The sequence below is a fragment of the Lepisma saccharinum genome, chromosome 9 (assembly GCF_977018435.1).
Source record: "Lepisma saccharinum chromosome 9, izLepSacc3.1, whole genome shotgun sequence".
NCBI lineage: Eukaryota > Metazoa > Arthropoda > Insecta > Zygentoma > Lepismatidae > Lepisma > Lepisma saccharinum.
This window is the reverse complement of record NC_139237.1, coordinates 73,367,031-73,394,935: the sequence shown is the minus strand read 5'-3', so window position 1 is coordinate 73,394,935 and position 27,905 is coordinate 73,367,031. Positions and strand designations below refer to the sequence as shown.

Genomic DNA, 27,905 nt, shown 5'->3' with positions numbered 1-27,905 from the left:
AGTTTCCTTCAGAAAAAGAGAGGGGTGTATTTTCTTTCTTTCACTCACTCTTTCTAAATAGAGGAAAATGGAAAGAAGGAAAACGAAAGAGATAGAGGGAGCGCGATGGCAAGAGAGAAACTTCACTTTTTTCTCTGTTTCTTTCCTTCTCTTTCTTCATCTGATTGTATCTCTCTTTCTCTCTTTCTTTCTACTTGTCTCTCTCTCTTCCTTACTCATTGAACCGTTATTTCCCATGGAGAAAGAGGGAGAAGAAGGAAGAGAGAGAAAAGGGAAAGAGAGATCTTCTACTATCCTCTCCTTTAGGAAAGTAAAGGACAATAGAAGAGAGGAAGGAGACATACAGGGTAAGTCAAAATGATGGACCAGATTACAGAAATTTATTCTGTGAAATCTAATAAACAGATGTTATTGTGAGACATGCGTTTCGAAAGGTTAACTTTCAAAGTTTAGTTTCCACGCAGCATTTCCACTTTCTACCGCTAGGAGTCAGCAGCGAGCAGGAAAATGGCGTTGACTTGAGAACAGAGATCTTTCTGTGTGCTTGATTATCATGTGAACAAGTCTGTGATTAGTGTGCAATGGCACTTCCCTACCAAATATCGGAGAGAACCACCTACGGGAAAGGCCATTCGCAAGTGGTATTAACATTTCAGAGATTGAAAAAATCGACTGGCCATCCGTCGACTGGGGAAGAGACAGTGGAACGAGTGCGCACATGTTTCGTGCGGAGTCCACAGAAGTCCACGTACCGGGCAGCGAGAGAACTTCCACAGAAAACTGTCTGGCGGGTTCTGCGCAAACATTTACAAATGAAACCCTACCGCTTGCAACTAGTTCAAGCCTTAAAAGACACTGATTATGCTTTGCGCGTGTCCTTCTGTGCTGATTTCCTAGCATTAATGGAAACTGATGGGTTCTCTGAGAGGTTAATTTACAGTGATGAAGCAACTTTTCACCTTTCAGGGAAAGTGAATAGACGCAGCGTAAGGATTTGGGGAACTACTAACCCCCATGAATTTGTGGAACACAACGCGATTCTCCCAAAGTGAATGCCTTTTGTGCCATTTCCCATGAAAAGATTTATGGGCCCTTTTTCTTCCATGAACGTACTGTGACAGGACTTGTTTTCCTTGATATGCTGCAACTATGGCCCCTTCCACAGCTTGCAGAGGATAGCGCAAATTTCATTCTCCAATTCGATGATGCCCCTCCGCATTACCATGGCAGCGTTCGGGACCATCTCAATGGGGCATTGGAACAACGTTGGATAGGCCGTGCATCTCCGGAGGATCGACCTCTCCTTCATTGGCCATCTCGTTCCCCCGACTTGACCCATGTGATTTCTTCATGTGGGGTTTTGTCAAGGATCATGTTTACGTACCACCACTTCCAACAACATCGGATGACCTGCGTGCCCGCATCACAGCAGCCATTGCTGATATTGACCGCAACATGCTACACAAGGTTTGGCAGGAGATAGATTATCGGCTTGATGTGTGCCGTGTTACGCGAGGTGCTCACATAGAACACTTGGGATTTGTTTGAAAAAAACTTTGACAGTTTACCTTTCTTAGCACATGTCTCACAATAACATTTGTTTATTATGTTTCACAGAATAAATGTCTGAAATCGGGTTCATCATTTTGACTTACCCTGTATATATCTTATCCTTTCTACCTCCAATCTCTCTTCTTAATCATCTTCTTCTTCTTACATTTCTCTCTGTCTCGCATACGCTCTCTCCCTTCCATTTCTCTCCCTTTCTCCCTCTATTTCCTTCTCTCTCCACCCTTCTCTATCTCTCCTCTCTAATGGAAGGAGAAGAGAAAGAAAGATTGATTGATTGATTTGGTTTACTGTACTTCTCTTTCCTCCCACTTTGATTCATTGATTTGTTGTTTTAAGTCCACTTTATGCACAGAAATACTAATCTGGACGGGACTGGACCTACAGTTTAAAGTGGAACTACTAGGATGCCTGCACTTTGACTTATCGCGAAAATGAGGATGGGTTGTGATAAGATAAAATTGATGAATGGACAATCACAAACATACATAGACATGACACAACACAAGCCCCAGAGAGGATTATACTCGCTCTGAGTCCAGACGCCAGTCTCGTTCGTCTGTCAAATGGAGTCCAGAGTGTTCTATGTCGAAGTAAGATTGGCATTTGGGTGTTTTCAGAAAGGGTCGCTCCTTACAGGGAGAAAGAAAAAGCAGGGAAATAAACTAATACATATTCTAATTTGCCCTCTCCTCAAAACCAACCAACCTAGCTACTACATCCTAAGTGTAGTCATAGGCGTGCGCACGGGAGGCAAAGCCCCTCCTAATACTCTCAGAAATTTAGTGCAGAGAAATCTTATTATCGTTATTAAACAATATTATTCTCTTTCAAAAATAAATATTTTCAAGCCGACGAAAGTTCCAAGCAACTACGGCAGGTTTATTTCCAATTTGATTGATTGATTGATTTGCTTTAGTTTACTTCGCTTCTTGTGCAACTTTAGGCTAATTTGCGAAGATGGGGATGAGTGGTGATATGATGAAATTGATCAATGGACACTTTTACAAACATCCATGCCCAGGCCCGGATTCGAACCCGGTACCCCTGGCGTCGTAGCGCGATGTGCTAACCACTCCGCCACGAGGGCCGGTCGGCCCTGTGTAATTGGACTATGTCACTTCGTTCTCCAGCAAATTACTTGTTATTAAGACTCACGTATTTTATTCGTTATCCAAGTTGTGTTACACCGTATAAAGTCTAAAAGGGGGATCGTTGATGGGCTATGACAGCCTTTAGCCACTCGCTTGCTAAGCGAGAGGAACATTCTAAGAAAAAGGGGGTAGTTCTGAAGAGCTATGTCTACGCTCAAACTGCAAGGGGACTAGCTCCGTAAATAAGAATACACGGACATATATTTAAAAACACTACCTTTGACTGAACAGGCAGGGGAAGGAAAGGCAAGGAATGTTCGTTACCTGGAGTTCTACGGCGATCTCTTCTCCGCTGGTCCTTGGATCGACGTGGTCCTACTCTGTAAGAAAACGGACGAGGGAGCAACTCCGGGCTCCAAAGTCTGTACTTTCGTAGACCGATATTCTAAACGATAACTTTAACTTCCCGATCGTTCGTTCGCTCCTTTTTCTAAACTTATGATGCCTGTGGAGCTCTCTCGCGATAACCGGATTCAGCGTAAACTGAAAACAACTAGAAACGGATTACTTCATCTGACGGAAAACGGAAGACAACTAAGCAAGATATTTTCTCACGCGACCTATATAAATTAAATTCGAACTATCGGCCGTTACGACGGTTGCTTCGATCGCGTCCTCTGGCAACGGCAATTCTGAGGAAGAACGCTGATTCCTGATTTCATTTTCTAATGCAATGTCAGTTGGAGTTTTTCCAACTCCGCTGAAGGACGCTGTCGCGGTGAGCTTTTAAGAAGCTCTCTTTCAATGCTTCAGCCGGACCCTTTTTATAACGTGATTAGCTTATTTATTTATGATGCCCGGGTCCTAGGTTTGATTCACGTCTGCGGCGTGATACGACACCCACGTGGTCACAGAATAAATTGGTCACACATTGGAAATGCATAAATTGTGTACTTGTTTTGAATTTGCTGTACGAAATCATGTTTACATGTGAATAAGTCTGAACCACCGAGAAGTAAAATAAAGGGGAAGAGAGAACTTTTGTGCCACGGAAGCTGGAATTCTTCTAATAGAGTGATTTTTGGTGAGTCTGGACACACACTATACACGTCCCTGTTTAGTTCCCATCAATACAATAAAACAATGCGATGGAATGAGGTTTTTCTTTCTCTGACCGAACTTTCATCAAAGCTTCTGTTTCAGAGGGTCTGCGAACGCCTATGAGCGTAGGAGTGGAACGTTCGAACGTGTTCCACGAAAGCCTCCCGGACAGAGACTAAAGAAATTCTATGACTGCATTCGGGCCAGTACTATTGTGCTAAATGGGCCAAGGTGCTTACACAGAAAGCCGTAAAACGCTTGATTACATCGCACCTTCTTTCTAAGAATTTGCAACCGCTGCCAGGACAGGTGAAGAACTAGCCTTGTAAATTCGAAAGTGCATTTAATAAGCATCTCCCCGCCAACAGATTATCCGCTTCAATGAACACTAGTGTTTTTCCCCCCATGACATTAAAAAAAAGTAGACCGTGTTTCTCAATTGTTACCTTTTTAATGATAACGATGTTTTGTTGTCAGGTGGTGCTTGAAAAATGAGGTTTAACCTTCCACTTAACAGCACCACGATTCATGGAGATCCTGCATCTATGAAGCAGTGAGAAGACAGTTCTTTCAGTGTTGCCATAACTGATTTCTAATTATTCCTAGATTGTTAAGTTGACGATAAGAACCTCAGGCGTGAATATCGTGTTCATTTAGAGTTCGTTTACGATTCAATTTATAGTCCATCAATATAAAAAAATATGGTAGTTTCTTCTCTGTCTATCTGAAACCATTCAGGCATGTATCTAGGAATTCCTTTCGGGTGGGGGGGGGGTGAACACTATCTTTTTTAAAGAGTATAGATAGAACCTCACAATAGTATGTTTAAGTCAGTGGTGGCGATTGGGTTCCAAAACGATGGGGGGAGGGGATTGCAAGGAAAGTGTGGAGGCAAGAAAATGGGTAGCAACTATTCCCTAAATCGTTGCCACTGTTTAAGGCTGCCATTATTATCTAAACGTGAAATCGTTACGTTTTACCACTCGACTCCTCTGTCTCCATGCATTAACATTGTATGTCGGAACCATCTCAGTATGTGTGTTCGTCAATTTCTTCTCATCAGGCATCAAAACATTTATGGTGTCCGAGAGTTTTTACGAAGCTGTTACACATGCACGGGATGGACAATCCACTCGACAACGCAAGATTCAAACTGTGCGCTGCGAACTGGACGCAGACAGTTCTCCAATGTTTCTGATTCGAGCCTGAACACCACTAATGTGTCTTGTCCTCCATTTGTTTACAGCTCTTATAAAAGACGAAACCACCGAATTGATTATATTCACGTCTAAGCACTCGCAAGTGTTCAAAATTGTCCGTCACAGTTTCTGCAGTCTTGTCATATATCGGCACGAAACAAAGGAAGTCTTCTCGAATACAGCTGGATCGCGAAACAATTAATGCACAGTGAAAACCCTTCCGTTCCCAACACATCCAATATTTCGTCTCCCAATATGATCAAATGCTTAGTCATTTATCTCCAGTGACGTGCCCAAGGGAGGGTTGGTGGTGGTCATAACCCCATTTGACCCAGTATTTCTAAAAAAAAAAGAACGTCAAAGACAGGAAAAGATGGCAAAATGAGGACTGACCACCAAAAATAGTATGCGTAACCCCTCTCCCTTCCGAAAATCCTGGGCAAGCCACTGTTTGTCTCGGACACATTTTTAAAATCAACTCACCAACTCGAGCCCTCCCCCCTGGACAAGTAACAAGAACGCTCTTTTAGTGGAAACCTTGAAAGCTATGTTGATTAATAAGGTGAACTTGAATCACACGTGTGTAAACTTTTACAAAATGTTATTTGAAGAGAGAATATACTGAAGAAGATCCATTCATTGGCAAAATATCAACAAATGATTTCTAATTCTAAAGGACTCTTTGGTTGGAGTACAGTGCATATCACCATTTTATGTCACTTATTTACACAGTATTTATTTAGTTTTCAAACAAGTATTTATGACGAACAGTTTTTATATTAAAATGTGTGTATTGTGACTTGCTATGCTTATTCTTGACGTTTTATATCTTTTGTTAAGGAATTGTACAAAATTCCAACATTTTTACTCTCAAAAGAAGCTCCATCAAGTAGCCATTTCTACTCGTATCATCTAAAAAGAGGACATATCCAAGGAGAAGAGAACGTGCTGTAACCGTGTTTCACATACACGTCCTAACCATGAACCTAGTTACTAGAAAATTGTGGTGGTCCTTGCTTGCTATTTACTTTTTGTTCAAAATAGTAAACAGAACCTTGACAGGAACGCATGCAAGATTAAACACTTGAAAATAATGTTGCAATATCTCTCCAGTCAGCAGTTACTTTGTGCTTATAATGTACAACCCGTGTATGCCTGTTTAAAGAGTTAATGGGAAATTCAATTTACTCTTCTGTGGAACGCGTTACGAGTCGTGCAAATACCTAGTGGCGGATCTACAACTTGATCCTGCGAGCAGTGATGTGCCGTAGACTATAAGTTTACGTCTACATGCGTAGTCTACACGTAATCTACGCGTAGATTACATTGGGTTGTAGTTTACATAGACAATCTAAAGTGCATTAAAATTAATTTTCAAGGGTTTCATGAAAGGAAAGTGACATTTTCAACTGTATTGGTTCCTAAGGATATGAAAAGAATCCTGTTTACAACAAAATTTCTCTTCTCTTCTATCATCAACTATGGAAGAAGATAAATAGTATGCAAAAAACAATAACAGATGGCAGTCGTGAGGCGAGTGGTATTTTCCCCATAAAACACTAGAATATTTCCTATATTAGGTTTCTTCCTAAGTGAGAAATTGTTCGAATTTGGAACAAAGAGTATGAAAAGTTCTCCTCACGCAACAGCAACTGATACGCAGTATAATTTTATTTTAATTCCACGGCGCCCTTTGCTAAGTTATCACCTTTCGCTATGATATTTACATAGATTACGTAACCTACGTGTATAAAATAGTCTACGTGTAGAATGTAGACTATCCTTGTTTACGCGTAGACGCACATCACTGCCTGCGAGACAATGCAGTGTAGCCAAGCGCTGTATGTGAACAGAAAATGTGCGGAAAGTTGTGAATAGTTCAAAACACCAACCATGGGCGTCGCCAGAAATTTTTGCAGGGGGGGTCGGGCAAATGATAATAGTTGAATAGTAGATAAATAATAAGTATTATTACCACGGTTATAAATGCTATTATACAATAATAATTATTATAAGCTAACAAAAATAAATTTTATTTGAAATAATAATAATAAATTATTAGTATTATTATTATTATTATTATTATTATTATTATCAATGGGGAGACTCGATCCACCAAACGAGTGAATGCCAGCGCAACTATTTTCTATTATTTCTTTTGTTTTTTATGCAGTTAGTATCTGAAATGCATTTTGATATTAACTTTTGTACGTCTCGTTCAAGAAAAGGCTTGAAATGTTAGGGGGATTTTTTTTTCATAAGGTTTGTTGTGTGACCTCTCACCTACAACTGTAATTATTTGAATTTTGATACCTGTGGAACCATTTATTCTTTGGATGAAATGGTAGAATATAACCTTGGTCCTGTATTTTTCACTCAATGTTTCATCCAATGCATTTTTAGTTTAACTGATTATTCTGTTCGAATACTAACTAAATGAACTTTATTTATGTTCTTAACAGTAGAGGAGAAGGTCTAAATATTGGCGAAGGTTTAAATATGGGAATTGGAGTTATCAGCGCTCCCGGGTGCTGCAGCCTGGCAGAGGCTATGGGAACTGCTTATCTGTCAAGGACAAAGGTTGCGGCGCCAATTCGCAAGAGAAAGTGGTGGTTAGATTCGGCCTTGGACTCTGTTATAGAATTGCGACCTCCGAAAACTTTTTGCAGGTATGTTTTAACTCAGCGTTTTCTGAATTCTCATCTGCTTTGTATACGTTATGATATTAGCGGTACATAAAACAAATGTGGGCTTTTATAATGTCATGATTTGTTTGTGAAATATGTACCACAGAGAGCGAAAATAAATTGAAGAAGAAAAATAGCGTGGTGGTCTAAATATGGGCTATGATGAGATCACATTTTCAACAAATATTTGGAAGTTTTTCTTAATTTCGATTTTTCCCATTCCGCGTGATTTTCAAAACAACAGATTATTCATAAATATGAATTTTATAATGTTTTAGCGATAAATGACTGTTTTCTTTAAATTTTAATTGCTTTTTGTGATATTGCCACTAGTAGTCCATATTTAGACCACAATTTTGAAATACATCATTTTACCATTTTTTGGAAATTGCTTTTTTTTAAAAAAAAATGGAGACCTTCTATACTTTAGCATGCTATTACATTTAAGTATATATTTCATAGATATGCATTTTAAAGGCAGGTGCTTGATATATTAATTTTTTCCCTCCGAAAATGACAAAATAAAAAGGGGGGCCCATATTTAGACCTTTTCCTCTAAGAGAACGATAAGAGTAACAAACTTTCGGCTTTTTGGTATCTTTAAATAAAGGATGTCAATTTCCAGGGGGGTCCACCAACCCGTTCGATCCCCCCTCCCGACGCCCATGGCACCAACGTTTGAAGTTAAAAGTTCACAAAAAAATCTCAAATTCTCAATTCCATGTATCATACTATTAATGAACACCAACAATACATCCTTACTTATTATTTTTAAATGTGTTATTTACTGATTACAATAAGCACTCTAGACGAACCACGATAACAAATATAGTAATAATAATAATAGACCAAATAATGACACGACATATTACATTGGTGGGTCCCACACCGTGGCCGTTCGAGAGTCCTAGGGAAAGAGCAAAACTTTTCTCCTGAAATTTCGGCCTGTGTATGGGACCTCCCACCATCGTGATGAAGTTTGTACACCCCGTAATTGGTTGGATGATCGCTCAATTCTGCTGAAGCATGTGGGAGTCTGTATTTAGACCTTGGACCGCAAGGGCTGTTGCGCTACGGGTTATCATTTATTATTCACATGGAAATGACAAGCGACAAGGGGACCTTCACTCCGTACCCTGTCCCAAGTATCTTTGGAGCAAGGCCGCACATAGCGGCAGAGAAGTGGGGGAAATCGAGTGGGCAAGGCGAAGCAGTACACGCTACTGCAAAGGCTGGTAACCATGGTTGTTAAAGGTCCAGGAATTTTAAATAAATTCAATTCCGGTCCAGGAGAGAAAATCAGCAAGCGTTAATGGGGCATGGACCGAAAAGAACCTTTTTATCTGTAAAGTATTTTAGGTCCAGGAACCTATTTTCCGGATCAGTTTAAATACGGTCCAGGAACCTTTTTTCCGGCTGAATTTAAATTCGGTCCACGAACATTTTTTCCGGTTGAATTTAAATTCGGTCCACGAACATTTTTTCCGGTTGAATTTAAATTCGGTCAAGGAATATTTTTTCCAGATTAATTTAAATCCGGTCCAGGAACCTTTTTCCATTGAAACAATACAAAACTTGTACCGAATTTAGAGGTTCCGGTCCTGAAACGGAACCCAATTCAACCCATTAGAATTTATGGGTTCCAGGACCTTCAACAACCCTACTGGTGTCTTCAGTCGCCTTACCCCCTCCACGCAATCCCGTTCCCTCTCATGTGTTCATTGGTGGAGCACTCTCGCGTCACTACTTGCGCAGACACTTGTTTTCTTTCTCCTGCTCCAGAGATATTTGGGACAGATATTTGTATCGGCAAGCATTCAACGCGCATGCGCGAAAAATAGGCCGAAACGAGAGGATGAACTATTGAGAAAACGGCCCAGTCCGAGCGACACGTGCAGGTTGTGTCTCTTCGGTTCGAAAGAATGCATTGATTACTGAGTGTTCACTTCCAAGCGATACGTGTCGCTTCGGTCTGCCTTAGAGATTAAACTACACCTGCTATTTGAGAGATTCAAGTTCATTCAACATTGTTCGAAAAATGAATAAAATATAAAAAAATACAACTCATATTATGTAGAATATCTCCCACAAAGAAGCTGCTTCAAGAAACAAGTGGAATTAAGTTTCATTCTTAAATCCTGCTCAATATGGCCGCCATATTGGATCCGCCATTTTGTTTTTGGAAAAAATATTGTCAGATCCGTAATCAGCAGTCCCGAAAACCCCCGGATAACGATTTTCGTTAATATTTATCAATATTTGTGAATTTTTGGCCGCCATATTGGATCCGCCATTTTGTTTTTGGTAAAAATATTGTCAGATTCGTAATCAGCGACCCCAAAAATCCCCGAGTAACGATTATTGTCACAATATTTCAATTCTGTCTCGAGTTATTTGATGATGACCACCTTTTTCGAATTTTATCCCACAGTTTATCTCACGCGTTTGGGTGAAATTTTAAAATTCGCCAACATTTTTACTCAGATTGATTTCCCTGACTTTTTTCCCCAAGTTTTGCAGATCAGCGCTTAGGTTAGGTTAGTTCCAGACATCAAAATCAGTGAATATGCAGTCTTCGTGTGTTTGATTCCACCACGAGTATCTTTACAAGAATACGAAAAGCAAAACACTATTGGCTATGTGGTTTTCCTGCCTCTAGACTATATCCTTACCTGCTAAACGTCTGGTAGACTTCCAATGTAAGCTTGAAGCGACATATCATTGGCCACTCCAGCTCATGGCACGGCCTATCGCAAGGCAGGAAGTACGGTTCTGGAAGAAAAAAAAAGCAGGATAAGGAGAGAAAAAGTTAACATTGAAACAAAATATATTTTGTCACGTCATGATACAGCAAGGTCTATGGAATCTTGTAAGATAAGTGTCCATGTGATAAAAAATGTAAGAAATTCAAGTTTCGATTCTACTTCTAAGAGTATTGGAGGCCATCCAATGGCCGCCACTGTAGCATTATTTTTTAATGCTAGAATTTAAAAATAATATATTTCACATTTTAACAGCTTTCAGACATGAAATTTAACATTTTACCTCATCTACTCCTCATGTCTACTGGGTTTATATATTCTGTATTGCACGGCATTGTGTCTCCGATGGTGGTGCATGAAACGAAATTTTAATCATAATAATGTACTTATTGGAGGGAAAATGATAGGAAAAGTGTTTATGGCTAAGAATGGAGAGTGTGAAATGATGGAAGGAGTTGGTGAAAGAAAGCAATGCTGGAAATGATTAAGAGATAAAATAAATTGTGAGGGAGATTCGCTAAGAAGGAACTGCCTGTTAAAGCTGTTGACAATCCCTGCACCAGCATATCAAACATTCATTCCTTCAAAACACTTATGCAAGAGAAAAATTCATGAAGTTACTCATAGATTTGATTTGAGTTTTGGTTATAAGTCCATTTTTTGCACAGATAGGCTAATTGATACTGGATCTACAATTTAAAGTGGCATCCGAACCACTATATGCCTCCACCGGGTATCGAACCCGGGACCCCTTGATTACAAGGCGAGGACGTTACCACTACACTTTATCGGGGAGGTCCGAAGATACTCATAGACAATTTCACAGCTCTCCCCGATAATGATTGGTAAAATAAACCGGCGCTTTGTAATCAAAGGATGCCGGGTTCGATACCTGGTGGAGGCATATAGTGGTTCTCATTCCACTGTAAACAGTAGGTCACACAAGACGACGATGTTAACACTAGGCCATCGGGAAGGCCCTCCACACCCAAAAATCAATCAATCATATTATCACAAACAAGACACCATATGCGCAGTGACATGTGCAAACATCTTGTGAGGTGTTGATATGGCCATAGAAGAAGTGTGGATGTCGGGGGATGTGTTTGGATTTTTCAGCAGCCAATGCTATATTTCACCATATATTCATGGACCTGACGACTTTTTTTAAAAAATAAACTTTGAGCCAAGGAAGGGGGAGTATAACCCCACCAACCACCCGGAGGGTATGTCATTGAGTATGTGCGAGCGTAAGAAGAAAAGATGCTTATGTACTTCAAATCATTGATTCGAAATATTTTCCTCGCAGTCATTCCCACTAAAAACCTCAGTAATAACATAATACTGATTGGATTACCATTTATTTTCCCTAATATACTTACACATGTAATGAAAGGTCTTTGTATTTAAAAAATGCATGTAAACATTACTAGAACCATATTGTAAGATATCCTTAGTTGGCATCATTTGAGAGTAAAATTTGCTTGCATCGTCTCTTGACACCATACTGTGGACCGCCTTACAGAACAAACCTTGTCTACAAGCTTCACTGACGCCATCTTTATTCTAATTGTAGAAAGTTCCGCGGTGTATTTCTCCCTTAATCTCCAAGTAAAAACATGTACAATCTCTGTGCTTTTTCTCTTCCGTCCTTTCCCCTTTGTGAATTTATTAGCACACCCAGATGAAAAAGCAGCGTGTCCAATGAAGATAAATGTCGAAGACAGGTACCGTTGCAGTCGGAAGGAAAGTGCTGGTATCCAACTGACGGGCTGCTTTGTAATCAGCGAAAGAATAGCTGATGCGAGAGGACGCTGACATTGTGCCGATTTAGAAAACTATTCTTGTTCACGACAAAGCAATGACACTTCGTTCCGAGAATGTCTTACAGAATTCATCACTTATCGTTACGTGACTAGTCAATCCTTGCTATTTCTATCTGAAGCTTGGTTCCAGGATGATCTAAAAACGAATTTATTTTTATGAGATTTAGGAACTCCCAACTAAGATCTATTTACTTTCAATTATTTAGAATCTTGTGGTTGTTTTTTATCCATGTAGCTATACAGGGACAAACTTTTGTGCATTTCATGGTAATTTCTTTTCCTTTGACATGATTCGAAACATTCTATTAACTTCCGCTTCCCAGTTATTTCTTTCACGCTCAACCTGATTCACAATCATTTCTGTTCCGCTCAACTTGCTTCACAGTAATTTCTATTCTGTTCAACTTTTTTTTTCTCAGTCATTTCCTTTTTGCTCAACTTTCTTCACATTAATTTCTTTTCTGCTCAACTTGCTTCTCAGTCATTTCTTTTCTGCTCAACTAGCTTCTCAGTCATTTCTTTTCCGCTTAAATTGCTTCTCAGTCATTTCTTTTCCACTCAACTTGCTTCTCAGAGATTTCTTTTCCGCTCAACGTGCTTCTCAGACATTTCTTTAGCACTCAATTCGCTTCTCAGTCATGTTCTTTGAACTCAATCTGCTTCACAGTCATTTCTTTTCCGCTGATATTGCTTCTCAGTCATTTCTTTTCCACTCAACTTGCTTCTCAGACATTTCTTTTCCGCTCAACTTGCTTCTCAGTCATTTCTTTTCAGCTCAACTTATTTTCGTCAGTCATTTCTTTTCCACTCAACTTGCTTCTCAGTCATTTCTTCTCCGCTGAAATTGCTTCTCAGTCATTTCTTTTCCACTCAACTTGCTTCTCAGACATTTCTTTTCCGCTCAACTTGCTTCTCAGACATTTCTTTAGCACTCAATTCGCTTCTCAGTCATGTCCTTTGAACTCAATTTGCTTCACAGTCATTTCTTTTCCACTCAACTTGCTTCTCAGACATTTCCTTTTTGCTCAACTTTCTTCACAGTAATTTCTTTTCTGCTCAACTTGCTTCTCAGTCATTTCTTTTCCACTCAACTTGCTTCTCAGTCATTTCTTTTCCGCTAAACGTATTTTTCTCAGTCATTTCTTTTCTGCTCAACTAGATTCTCAGTCATTTCTTTTCGGCTGAAATTGCTTCTCAGTCATTTCTTTTCCACTCAACTTGCTTCTCAGACATTTCTTTTCCCCTCAACTTGCTTCTCAGACATTTCTTTCCCCCTCAACTTGCTTCTCAGACATTTCTTTTCCCCTCAACTTGCTTCTCAGTCATTTCTTTCCCACTCAACTTGCTACTCAGTCATTTCTTCTCCGATAAACTTGCTTCTCAGTCATTTCTTTTCCACTCAACTTGCTTCTCAGACATTTCTTTTCCGCTCAACTTGCTTCTCAGTCATTTCTTTTCAGCTCAACTTATTTTCCTCAGTCATTTCTTTTCCACTCAACTTGCTTCTCAGACATTTCTTTAGCACTCAATTCGCTTCTCAGTCATGTCCTTTGAACTCAATCTGCTTCAGTCATTTCTTTTCCACTGAAATTGCTTCTCTGTCATTTCTTTTCCACTCAACTTGCTTCTCAGACATTTCTTTTCCGCTCAACTTGCTTCTCAGACATTTCTTTAGCACTCAATTCGCTTCTCAGTCATGTCCTTTGAACTCAATCTGCTTCACAGTCATTTCTTTTCCGCTGAAATTGCTTCTCAGTCATTTCTTTTCCACTCAACTTGCTACTCAGTCATTTCTTCTCCGATAAACTTGCTTCTCAGTCATTTCTTTTCCGCTCAACTTATTTTTCTCAGTCATTTCTTTTCTGCTCAACTAGCTTCTCAGTCATTTCTTCTCCGCTGAAATTGCTTCTCAGTCATTTCTTTTCCACTCAACTTGCTTCTCAGACATTTCTTTTCCGCTCAACTTGCTTCTCAGACATTTCTTTAGCACTCAATTCGCTTCTCAGTCATGTCGTTTGAACTCAATTTGCTTCACAGTCATTTCTTTTCCACTCAACTTGCTTCTCAGACATTTCATTTTTGCTCAACTTTCTTCGCAGTAATTTCTTTTCTGCTCAACTTGCTTCTCAGTCATTTCTTTTCCACTCAACTTGCTTCTCAGTCATTTCTTTTCCGCTAAACGTATTTTTCTCAGTCATTTCTTTTCTGCTCAACTAGATTCTCAGTCATTTCTTTTCCGCTGAAATTGCTTCTCAGTCATTTCTTTTCCACTCAACTTGCTTCTCAGACATTTCTTTTCCCCTCAACTTGCTTCTCAGACATTTCTTTTCCCCTCAACTTGCTTCTCAGACATTTCTTTTCCCCTCAACTTGCTTCTCAGTCATTTCTTTCCCACTCAACTTGCTACTCAGTCATTTCTTCTCCGATAAACTTGCTTCTCAGTCATTTCTTTTCCGCTCAACTTATTTTTCTCAGTCATTTCTTTTCTGCTCAACTAGCTTCTCAGTCATTTCTTCTCCGCTAAAATTGCTTCTCAGTCATTTCTTTTCCACTCAACTTGCTTCTCAGACATTTCTTTTCCGCTCAACTTGCTTCTCAGACATTTCTTTAGCACTCAATTCGCTTCTCAGTCATGTCCTTTGAACTCAATTTGCTTCACAGTCATTTCTTTTCCACTCAACTTGCTTCTCAGACATTTCCTTTTTGCTCAACTTTCTTCACAGTAATTTCTTTTCTGCTCAACTTGCTTCTCAGTCATTTCTTTTCCACTCAACTTGCTTCTCAGTCATTTCTTTTCCGCTAAACGTATTTTTCTCAGTCATTTCTTTTCTGCTCAACTAGCTTCTCAGTCATTTCTTTTCCGCTGAAATTGCTTCTCAGTCATTTCTTTTCCACTCAACTTGCTTCTCAGACATTTCTTTTCCCCTCAACTTGCTTCTCAGACATTTCTTTTCCCCTCAACTTGCTTCTCAGACATTTCTTTATCACTCAATTCGCTTCTCAGTCATGTCCTTTGAACTCAATCTGCTTCAGAGTCATTTCTTTTCCACTCAACTTGCTTCTCAGTCATTTCTTTCCCACTCAACTTGCTACTCAGTCATTTCTTCTCCGATCAACTTGCTTCTCAAGTCATTTATTTTCCACTCAACTTGCTTCTCGGGAATTTTTTTTCGACTCAACTTGCTTCACGGTCATTTCTTTAGCACGAAATTTGCTTCTAAGTCGTTACTTTTACTCTCAAACTATTCCACAGCCATCTCTTTCTCACTGAATTCACATCTCAGTCATTTCTTTTTCGTTCAACCTGCTTCACAGTAATTTCTCTCGCAGTAAATTCGCATCTAAGTCATTCCTTTCTCACTAAATTATCTTCTCAGTCATTTCTTTTGATCTCGACCTGCTTCACAGCCATTTCTTTTGACTAAATTAGTTTCTCAGTCATTTCTTTTCCGCACAACTTGCTTCTCGGTCATTTCTTTAGCTCGAAATTCGCTCCTCAGTAATTTATTTTACACTAAACCTGCTTCACAGCCATTTCTTTCGCACACAACTACCTTGTCAGTGATTTTCTTCGCACTTGGCCCAATTCGCAGTTATTTCTTTCGTGGCATATTTTGAATATCTAGTATATTAGGCAAATCTTAAAGAGATAATTTACTTTGCCGTTTTGGATGTTATTTAAGTTCGTTGAATAAAGTGGCAATTTCTTCCAGGTTACTTCAAATGGACAATTATATATTTTTCAAATTCGTAAAAATTACTGGCCCGACCCTGTGGCCGAGTGGTTAGCCCAAGGGTCCCGGGTTCGAATCCCGGTCGGGCTTGGTTGTTTGTGAATGTCCATTCATCAATTTCATCATTTCATCACTCATCCCCATCTTCGCAAATTAGCCAAGAGGCACAAAACGCGAAGTGAAATAAACTAAATCAAATCAAAAATCAAATCAAATCAAAAAAATCAAATCGTAAAAATTACTTTTTCAACATTGTTAAAAAATTTGCAGTATAATATGCAAGTTGAATGACAGACAGTGTGATATAGTTTTCAATATTTTTGAAAAAACTACTAACCATTATCTGCTGAATTAGAAGGATGGGTCCGTAGTTGAAAACTCTAGCATCTATTAACTCTGTGCAACATGACAGTGCAGTCATTTCATTTGCGCTAAACCTCTTCACAATCATTTGTTTCAGCCGAGGCGGAGTGGTTAGCACAGAAGGTCACGACGTTAGTAGTCCCGGGTTCGAATCCCGGCCTGAGTATGTGTGTTCTTTGCGAGTGTTCATAAATTTCATATCGAATGTTCGCGATTAACTAAGAGTGACAGAAAAGCGAAGTAAAATAAACCAATCACAATCATTTATTTCGCACTAGGCTGCGTTGCATTTATTTATTTTGTGCTAAACTTTCTTACCATAGGAATTTCTTTCTTCTGGTCGCATCTCGTTCCACCACCTTAAAATTGCCATTAATTATGGCTATCCGTATTAGGATTGACACGTCCTTTCCCATTGCACTAATATTTATTGGTATAATTACCTATCTCGTTGTACAAATGTTTATTGTTATTAATCTTAATCTCTGTTACTCATTTTGTGATATGTGATATTTAAAGCCATCACTGATAATGTCAGGATAGTGACTGACCTGTATATATATATATATATATATATATATATATATATATCTTGTAAGGGAATTACGATTGTGTTTTGTCTTGACTTTTAACTCGAACTTTGAGTTTAAAGAGTGGTCAAGTTGAATTGTAAGAAGCTGTTATTTCTTTGAGTGAAATGGATTTTATGCATATAAGTATTTATTTTGCTAAGAAGTAAAATATACTCCTTTCTCTTAGTGAAAACTTGACTTTGATTTTTATTTGACGAACGAACCACGTGAATGCTACGATTATTCATGTGATCATTTTTATTGTGTTTTAGTTAAATAATCATGTTCCTTTGACTGAAAGAACATGCCAGGATAGTACTAAACTCTGTCTTGGTTATCTCTGGAGCAAGGCCGCACATAACGGCAGAGAAGGAGGGAAATCAAGTGTGCAGAGCGAAGCAGTACAGGTTGCTGTAAAGGATAGTAACTGCAGTCGCTTCACCCCTCCACGTAATCCTATTCCCTCTCATGTGTTCATTGGTGGAGCCATCTCGCTTCACTACTGCAGACTTCTTTTCGTCCGCTTCCTCCAGAGATCACCGGGACAGAGTATATATGAGAATGGATGACAGTGGACAATATATAATGAACAAAGTTGAACGCTCTAGCAAATTAAGTCATTCAATTTTCTTCAAGAAGTGAAAATTTACATTTTTTTTATCTAAAAGTAAAGTCGTCTCTTCTGCAGCTGCTGAAGTTCACAAAGGGTGATAACGTTTTATGTGTATAAGCTGCGCCATTTATCGTGAATTAGCATCTGCAAATGAAGTCTTCAATTCTAAACAGCCACGTCATGTGGTAACTCAAACCACAAGGTTCAAAGAAGGGCTACATTGTGTGGAGGTAAGCATGTGGAACGCATGTGCAATTTTTTATATAGGAAACAATCACCGTCTCTCGAAGGTGCTTTGAAGCAGTGTTTCCAACCTATGATTAAACAAATCTCTAGATTAAGTAATTTTTTTAAATACATACTGCAATTGCTCTGGAGAAAAAAATATTCCCTCACCTGTAAATAGGTTCACATTAAGAAACACGCATAGTTATGGTCAATGTTTTTTCTCCAGACTGTAAATAGGGAGTGACTGATTGATTTATTTATCGCTTTTCTGCCACTTTTGGCTAGTCGCCGCGATGAGGATGAGTGATGATATGACGAAATTGATGATGCCGTCGTAGCTCGCTGTGTTAACCACTCTGCCATGGAGGTCGGCTGAGGTAGAATCTGATATACGGCAGTGTTCCAATCTATTTTCAGATTCGTGATGGTGACAATGAACTATGAACTGATGTGATCTATGCCTTAGCCAGGATTCGAACCTAGGCCTCCTAGTGCATTGATTTCTGTTCTTCCATAATCCTATTTTCATCATCACGATTAGGTTGCAAAAGTTGTAAAGTTACGTTTAAAATATATATATATATATATATATATATATATATATATATATATATAAATAAATAAAGTAGGGAAATTAAGTCATCTTTAATCATGCTAAACGTTATCCATTCGGCCAGATACACTCTAAAAAAAATAAGCAACTGACTTGCCACCAAAAATGGTGAAACACCCTAATTGGTGTAACACAACACCTAATCGAGTGTTAAACGACTCCATACGTGGTGTGTGATTTGACAGAAAATGGTGCTAAGCAATGTCAATTCCGCATTAACACCAAAAGATTGATTGATTTGGTGTTTTAAGTCCACTTTATGCACAGTGAGACTAATCAGGACTGGGCCTACAGTTTAAAGTGGGATCCTTACCACTATGTGCCTCCACCGGGTATCGCCCGGGACGTGACGCTACCACTGCGTCGTCGGGGGGGGGGGGGGGCATTAACACCAAAAGGAATGCCCTAATGCCAATGCTTTTGGTGTCAACTGAGTTACATATTTTTTAGAGTAGCCTAGATATATTTCAAATTTTGGTATTTTATTGTTTTCTAAGTACGTTTCCTTCAATATAGGAGGGTACGGCATCTGACTGCTACGTGGGATAACCAGGATCGATTCTCGTTGTCGATATGTCTCTCAGGGTATGAACCAACCTCTCGTTTCCTATGCCACCCGGGGGATTAAGGTGCTTTTCACATCTTTGTTATAGTCAAGATCGAGAAGGTGTAGAGCCGTACCTCCAAACCCACAATACATCCCCGATGGCGTAATGATAACGTCGTCGCCTTGTGATCAAGGAGCCCTGAGTTCGATTGTGGAGGCACAATGTGGTTCGGGTTCTACTTTAAACTGTTGGTCTAGTCCCGATTAGTTTTTCTGTGCATAAACAGAACGCAGAAACAAACTCAACAACAACCAAACCCTCAACGTGCCTTCCCATACTGCACACGTAGTACATACATTACATTTGCATACGCGTACATTTAACTGGAACATTTCAAATAAATTACTTGGTGCGTTCTTGTCATTCTACATACTGTGCAATGCGCTGATGATAACTTTAGATTTTCTGTCTTCAAAAACGAATTTTCATGATGTGCTTAGAGGTTAAGGCTCTCTCTCGTCTTGTAATCAAGGGTTTTCGGGTTAGCATAACTGTACGTTCGAAACTCGAGTAAGACATTTATGTGTGTTTCAGTGGCGTGTCCAGGACTTTTGGGAAAAAAAATGTTAAGTATACATTTTTTAGTAGTCAGCCCACATTTTGCCATCTTTTCCTGCATTTGATGTTATTTTGTCTAGGAATACTGGGCCAAAGGGGGAGGGGGGTTATAACTCCCACCAACTCCCAACCCCCTTGGGCACGCCACTGGTGTGTTTCTTCCATCATCTATTGTTCAGTCTTCCATTCAACAGCTACAGGCTGAACCTCGCCCTTTAATAAAGAAAAATATAATTTGAATTTGAATCGTCGGGATTAATCCAGAAAAGTAGAAATCAACAACATAGATAGGGACACGAGCCTCCCAGCTGTCGCATTGTAATCAATGAGCAGTGGCGTAGCAACATATCGCGAGGCTCTGGGCGAGATGATAATGAAAGGCTCCCTCATCCGTTCTTTAAATTTGAAATCTCAATGTGAATCGAACAAAATCTTCAGAGATAAGCCAGCGAATTATTATATTGAAATAAATTACTGACGAAAATGATATTTAATAATTTTATTCACCCTAAAAATGTCTTTGTTTTTTGGGAGCTGAAATCTAAAGCTGCATGAAGTAAGGAAAAAAAAACTGTTAATATTATTCATGCTCTCATCGAGTTGAAAACTACGCAAGTATTTAAACGCCTCACACTTGCTTCGTGGCAGTTGGAGGTGCTTTGCTGTTAACATATTAAAATCGGGAGTGCAGAGAAAGAAGAAAAGACAAGACAAAGTGTTTTTTATTGAATAAAAAAATAAATTGGTAAAGTGTCCAAGCAAGTTAACTGAATTTTGGCGTAAATGTTTCAGATGAGAAATACGACAATATTTTTTTACATTTTCCGGGTCCGTTAGGGGTTTGATTGATTTTTTTGTCCAAAAAAATTATCCTTTTTCATTTTTTTTCTGATTTCTATTATTGCATTTTTTATTCTTAGTCCCATGGAATGCGAGACCCCTTCAGGTGCGCCACTGTCAATGAGTACCAAGTTCAGATCCACGTTGGAAGCACCTGTATGCTTAATCCCGATTTACCTATCTGAGCATAAAGTGTACTTAAACAAACTATATGTCTCTCATTACAATAATAGATTATTTCTTCCAAACATTTAAACTTGTGGAAATTTGTCTGGAAGTTTAAAAAAAACTCACAAAGTAACATGTTAGCACAGTTAGCAACACTGATTTCGATACGTTGGGGAGGGAAACCGCGTAACACTTTCCGCCCACTTGTTAAAAAAGAAGAAAAGAAAAATTGACGAGATTCTCCCGACGCTGCCTGTCTCCGGAGAGGACCTATCGCTCGGACCAAAATGGGACATGCTACGCGTTGCCTAGATAGAGGGCTTTCTAGTGGGAAGGTCAAGGACCCTGGTTTGCCAGTCATTTGTCTTGCTTTCTCCCCCTCCTCTCTGCCCTATTCACACCTCTCCCTCGCACCATCTTCTCTTTCTTCTTCGCCGCTCGCTTTTGTCCCTTTGGGCTCAATTTTCGTTCATGCACAGTCAGCGTTTAAAGGTATGTCACTGACCCTGAACAGGGTTGTACTGACTAGTGTTGGGCAATACATCATCCACACGACATATCGCGATATTGAAAAAAAATATATATGGTCCAGTCCACAGGATATAAACTACACGATATATCGTCACGGCGTGTCGGCGATATATCGATTGATTTATTTATTTGGTGTTTTAAATTCACTTTATGCAGAATAAGGTTAATCGGGACTGGACCTACAGTTTAAAGTGGGATCCGAACCACTATGTGCCTCCACAGGGTTTCGAACTTAGGACCCCTTGATTACAAGGCGATGACGCTACCACTACGGTCGGCGATATATCGTCACGATATTTGGCGATATATATCGTGGAGACGATATATCGCCGATATCACGATACGGAAAAAAATATCGTATCGTACCGTCTGTGGCGATATTTTCTTGACGATATATCGCGATATCAAATTTCCGATAGTGTCCATCCGTAGACTGACTTAGCTAGAGACAGAGGTGCAAGGAGTGGACGACCGCCTGGGGCATCACCGCATCACATGGGACTTATAGGTCCTCCGTTCAGCCTTAGGCGCCTTGACGGCGGCACGCTTAACGGCCGCCCGGACGCCAACTCCCGTCAAATCGCGTGCGATATTTCGCTATGAAAGCCGCTATTTTCGAAGTGATTTCAAGTTCTCAGAATTATAGTTACAATTACATTCGAAATGAGCACGTTAATCGTTAGCCTATTATTGCATAAAATATAAAACAAATCTCCGGGAACAGCCCACAAATTTCCTAAAACCGTGTCAAAAACGAGAGGATGCACGAGGACATTTCCAACATCCCCCATGACAATTAACGTGCTTACTTTAAATGTAATTGTAACTATAATTCTGAGAACTTGAAGTCATTTCGAAGCTAGCTGTTTTCATAGCGGAGATATCGCACGCGATTTGACGGGAGTTGGCGTCCGGGCGGCCGTTAAGCGTGCCGCCGTCAAGGCGCCTAAGGCTGAACGGAGGATCCTGTACAAAAAGTTCAATAAATAGAAGTGATAATAATAGAAAAAAAGGCTAATTTTTGTGAGTAATAAAACTACAACATTCTTTCTTCATCCGGCTTTAAATTCTAGTTAAACGTTAAAATTTGAATGAATACTTCATAGGACATTCAATTGTTATTCAAATGTTCGCAGGGGGCAAAAAACTGTTTCGCTAGGAAAGTGCTGATGAGATTAATATATGCTGAAGACGGATTTAAAATAAAATGTTTTAATTTTACTATAAATAACATCAAATCGGATTTAGAAGCCAGGTTTGAAGTGTTCACCCAATACATCGAAGCATTTGGCTTTATGTTTAATGTGTCTGGTCTGAGAACAATTAGTAAAGAAACCCTTTTTAAAATATTTGCAAGATTTCAATGAAACTGTTGTCTCTTGGTAATGATTGTGATGACTGTTATGGACTATTTGAAGAAATACAAGTGCGGTAGTTCCTTCAGACATTATGTGGCACGAAATAAATGTTTGCATATTGGGGACGACGCCAGATAGCTTACAGAATTGAGAGCTTCTCCGCTCGAGCGAATAAAGCTTGAACAGACGAAACGAGCGGTATATACTCGAAGCCCATTTGTATAATAGTCATTTGTCTGTGGCAGTGGGTCCACAAATAGGATTCGTGGAGTGAAAGATGCAGTGAAATTGAAACTAAGGGAACATAGTCATCATCTCCATGTTAAGATGTAGTTTAGTCTATCTTACCAATACAGTGATATATGAAAATGAAATAGATGATTGTGGGCTGAAACTACCTAGGCGGATATTTTACATGATCTACGATTAAAATAAAATGTCAATGTATACACTCGAGGGTGGGAAACTCGAACGAGTCTACTGTAGAGCAGCCTAGGATAGATTTCAGACCGAAGCGACACGCGACAAATGACGCGTGTCGCTTCAAGCTTTCAAACTTGACACGACAAGCTGCACGTGTCGCTCGGATTGGGACATTTTCTCAGTACCGTGCATCGTGTCGCCCCGGTCTGTTGTTTGCTCGTGCGCCGTGAATGCTCTTGTTTAAACTCGATGGGCTCGTGTCGCTTGTCGGCTTCGATGTGAATTCTCCGTGTCAGTTTTCTCATGTAGCTTGGTTGATTGAGTGAAATTTTTGGGTGCGACAGAACGTATGACCATTTTACACCCTTCAGTGTATATGGGAAAATGGATGTAAAAAAAGGGGTGTAAAAGTACAGTCGGCAGCCGACGAGAAGATCGCTGAATGAAGGGAGACGGGGCACAGTAGGGAAGGGAGATTCAGGTTCATTTGCTGAATTTAGGGGTGGTTGGGGGTGGTCGGGGAGAAGGAAGTCTTGTTTTCTTCTTGGCGGGTCATTGTCAAGCTGACGAGAAGAGTTCTGGCGGAAGAGCACCTCCCCCACGCGAAAGAGTGGAGTCGCCTGGCAGTACTACGTCACACCTCTTCTGCCAGCGCTCTTCTCGTCGGCTGCCAGCTGTACAAGGTTGTAAAGGACAAATACAACCCATTAAAAAAGGTAAATATACACTGAAAACTTTCTCACAGACAGTGGAAGACACCAACTCCTCTCAAAAAGTTAAAAAAAAAGTTTCTTAAAACACTGTTGTGTAATCCCAACAGGGATGTTAGGGGAAGGCGAGGGAATGGCGCTCAGCGGGCAATGGCGCTCACCCCTCTGTAGTCGTTACGGAGGGTGTTATTGAAGAGTAACCCGTGCTAACATCTAGAACCCAGTACTACGAGGCACCAAACAAAAGGCGGCACATGTGGAGTTGACTTTTAAGAAGCAGGGTGCGAAAAACGAATTCGTCATATTTTCTTATAAAATTGGGAAGGAAAAAAGTGCAAGGTAAGTAGACGGAACGTTTAAGCTAGAGTCTTGAAAATTTTACAGATATAATAATAGTATCTCCTGTTTATTTCTTAATTATTATAAAGTAAACATTTGAGGTTCTTCATGAGACGAGAAACAAAAAAACATAATATGGCGCCTATCGGGTAATGACGCTCACGCTGTTTGTGATGGGAACATGAAGGGTGCAAAGACGTTTCTCATAATAAGCGTCCCATGTGTGCATTTTTGTGCAAAGTTGTGCTCAATTTAATTTGTAACTGCATATTAATAAATGTAACTACTTGAAGATATAGTTTCTGTATAGTACAAAAATGGTATTGATTTACTGACGATGATTACTGAGTGCCATTACCCTACCAATAGGGCAATTGCGCTCACACGCACATTGTTACTTTTTGACGTTTACAGATATAACTATTAACGACAGGGAGCAAAGTGATACGCAGAGATGTACTACAAAAATTGCTTTTTCAGGCCCACATTTTCTTTTCGTTTCACTGCGTACAGTTTTTGAGATTTTTAAAATCTCCCTTAGGTGGTCGCAATTCCCCCACTTTCCTAAACTGCTGGTAAGATAAGTCTGCCTGGGAAAGGTAAGATCGACACATTCAATAAGAATATGCCGAACACTTGAAACGACATTACAGACACGACGCATTGGAGGGTCAAACCATTGCAGCAAGTGGTCATGTGTGAGACGGCTGTGTCCAATTCGAAGCCGAGTTAAAGATGACTTCCGAGCCAATCAACACCAAAGTTTCACACGGCAGCGGCATGACAGGCTGCAGAGCCTACGTTCCTTTCTACTAAATCCAAGTGTCACGTGTCGCTTATCGCTAAAAGTGTTCACAAGAAACTTGTTGGACATTAAGTTTGAACTTGGCAATAGAAATTTGGTTAAGTTTTCGGTGCTATTAGTTCTATAGCTTTTTGTGTATAAGTTTGGGTTTTCTTATAATGTTACTTATAAGCGTTTCTAAATTGCGTTTAAATGTTATCTGGCCTAGGTTAGAATACATTTTTTAAGGTACTTTGAAAAATCAGGCACATATCTAGAAATATGTTTCGAAGGGGAGGGGGGGTCCGAACCAAGTGTATCAAAATAATAATGTTTAAACAAAAACAATTATATTAAATTAATTAGAATATTATTAATCAAAATATTCAAATTAATTAATATTATATTTTTCTTTCATAAATAGGTGAAAATACGGTATAAGGATAGTCATATAACAGTACGTATTCATTATATAGCTTACGTGTAGTTAAGGTCGGTAAAATTTGTAAAAAAAACAACTCCCCTGGCAAGGGAATTAATGTCAAATAGATAAAGAATTGAATATTTATTAAATATAAATAAAGTATGTTAGATACAGTTGACGAAAAGTAAAGTTCCTGGTGATAATTTATGAATGTTACATTGAAAGTAGTAATAAATCTTGCATAAATCTACTTTGCCACTGTCATTAAAGGTACTAGTATGATTATAATCCTTGCTTCCAATAAGTTTGACACAAATAAATAACCCTGGATTAAAGAACAAGCATATTTTCATTATTTAATTTTAGTTATTTTATTAAACATTATTTTCATTATTTAATTTTAGTTATTTTATTAAACATTATTTTCATTATTTAATTTTAGTAATTTTATGAAACATTATTTTCATCATTTAATTGTAGTAATTTTATGAAACATTATTTTCATTATTTAATTTTAGTAATTTTATTAAACATTATTTTCATTATTTAATTTTAGTAATTTTATTAAACATTATTTTCATTATTTAATTTTATTAATTTTATTAAACATTATTTTCATTATTTAATTTTAGTAATTTTATTAAACATTATTTAATTTTAGTAATTTTATTAAACATTATTTAATTTTAGTAATTTTATTAAACATTATTTAATTTTAGTAATTTTATTAAACATTATTTTCATTATTTAATTTTAGTAATTTTATTAAACATTATTTTCATTATTTAATTTTAGTAATTTTATTAAACATCGTTTTCATCATTTAATTTTTGTAATTAGTAAGTCTTTTGGGGGGCCCGGACCCCCTAGGCGCCTTCTCCTAAATATGCCCTTGCCTTGAATCTCAAGGCAATAATTTAGGTTACTAACTGCTAGCATATACAAAATTGCATACCCAAAAAAATCTACCTCGCGAAATGAAATCACAAACACGCCACTGATTGCCCTCCTCTTCCCCAAAGCAAAAATCTTAATTCGCACAGTGCTTTAAGCGCAAATATGCATTTGTTGCACGGTAATTTGTGGTGCATACGACTGCCCCCATAAAATATCTCCCACCTCCTTCTGCCTCCAAACTCATATTTCTCTGGTGCTGTCACGGAGTTTATTGCTCTGGCTAAATGCAGTTGAATGAAGAGGAAGAAAGGTAACACACATCCCGGTGAGATGACAAGTACATTCTTTGTTCGTGCAAAACCTATTCAACATTACCGCTTTATTATCCCCACTGGGCGAGAGAGAGAGAAGGGAGGTCCTTGTACCGAATTTCGACGAATGAGTGTGAGTGGCGTTCTCAATCCAGCAGCACACGTTTCAAGTACAAAGAGTCCAGCATGGAAGCTTGTGACGAATTCAAGAAAGAAGGTCGTGAAAACACACTGTCAAGTGCTTATGTGTTCTGTGTTCCTTTAGTTCGACAAATAGAGCTACATATAATTTTATATTGTTCATTGTAGATTTTGAAAGGTCATGGACGCATCGAGAGGGATGGAAGAGTTTATAGGGTCTGAATCAGCCTTTAGAAACCCTACTTAAGTGCACCTACACACAGAAAACTAAATGCATCATATCGATTGATGCACCAGAATGCATCGATTGATGCACTAAAGTGTGTTTTATGGCTTCTTCAAAGAATCAGATTCACATTTGATGCATTTGGGTGCATTCTTGTATGTCGTGAAAGAAACACCAAAGTGCATCATTTGATTCAAGTGAGGATTTATTTCAGTCGAGATGCACTTCAATGCATCAGTTGATGTTCCCTGATGCACCTTCCTGCATCATCAAAAAAGATGCATTCTGGTCATGGCCGTAGGCAGGAAAATTTTTCGGGGGGGGGGGGGTTCATTCATAATTGTTCCCAGGGCGTCGCCAGAAATTTGAATAATAGAAATAATAATAATAATTGTACAATAATAATTAAAATTTCATAATAATAAAACAATTTTATTCCATAATAATAATACTAATTATTATTATTATTATATTATTGTTATATCATTGAGGGGCTTACTCAGTCCAGCAGATGAGTGAATATCCAGCATAAGTTTCTTTTTGTTTTTTTACGTTTCATACAGTGTGTACTGAAGTGCACAATTATTTTACTTCGTCATTAAACTTTAGATACCTTCAAGAAAAAACTTTAAAAGTTAGATGGAAACTTTAGTCATAAAGTTTTTGTTGTTTGACTTTAAAATTAAATTTTTGGAATTTTGAAAAGTGTGGAACCAGTTATTCTCTTTAAAAGCTTAGCCTGGTGCATGGATTGTAACCTCAATAGCGAACGTAATGCGCTATGAATCTGGAGGTACTAGGTTTGAACTCCTATCAAGGGGGATTTATTTTCGACTTTATCGGACGGGGAATTTAAAAGCTGGAAAGAGAATTTTGGGACAATCATAAGGGAATCTTCAGTCTATATTCCTTGTGATGCAGGAACAACACTGGATATATGACAGCAGAGGGGTCGCCGGTGGGATGCGATTCCTAGAATAAATCCTGTTTCACCCAACTTTCAGAATTCCAAATGTATGAAAATTCTAGATCGATCGTTTCAACGTTGTCTCCTTGTATTTTTGTGATGCTTCGAAAAAAAATTGAAAATTTGTTACAGGTTTTGGTTTATGAACATCCATTAATCCAACATGTCAGAAGTTTCGGGGGGGGGGGGGTTTGAACCCTAGAAACCCCCCTCTAAATACGGCCATGATTCTGGTGCATTAAAACGCATCAACTGATGC

General features: G+C 38.8%; 1 protein-coding gene across 2 annotated transcripts in view; it reads right to left on the bottom strand.

Annotated features, from left to right (window-relative positions):
• The window catches only part of LOC145992141 (multicopper oxidase 3-like), a 104,410-nt gene that overhangs the window by 41,279 nt on the left and 35,226 nt on the right, over positions 1–27,905 (bottom strand). For both annotated transcript variants that reach the window (XM_083128408.1, XM_083128407.1), the window contains exon 2: positions 10,323–10,422. In XM_083128408.1, the coding sequence (XP_082984534.1) occupies positions 10,323–10,422 (100 nt within the window). The remainder of the gene's footprint in view (positions 1–10,322; positions 10,423–27,905) is intronic.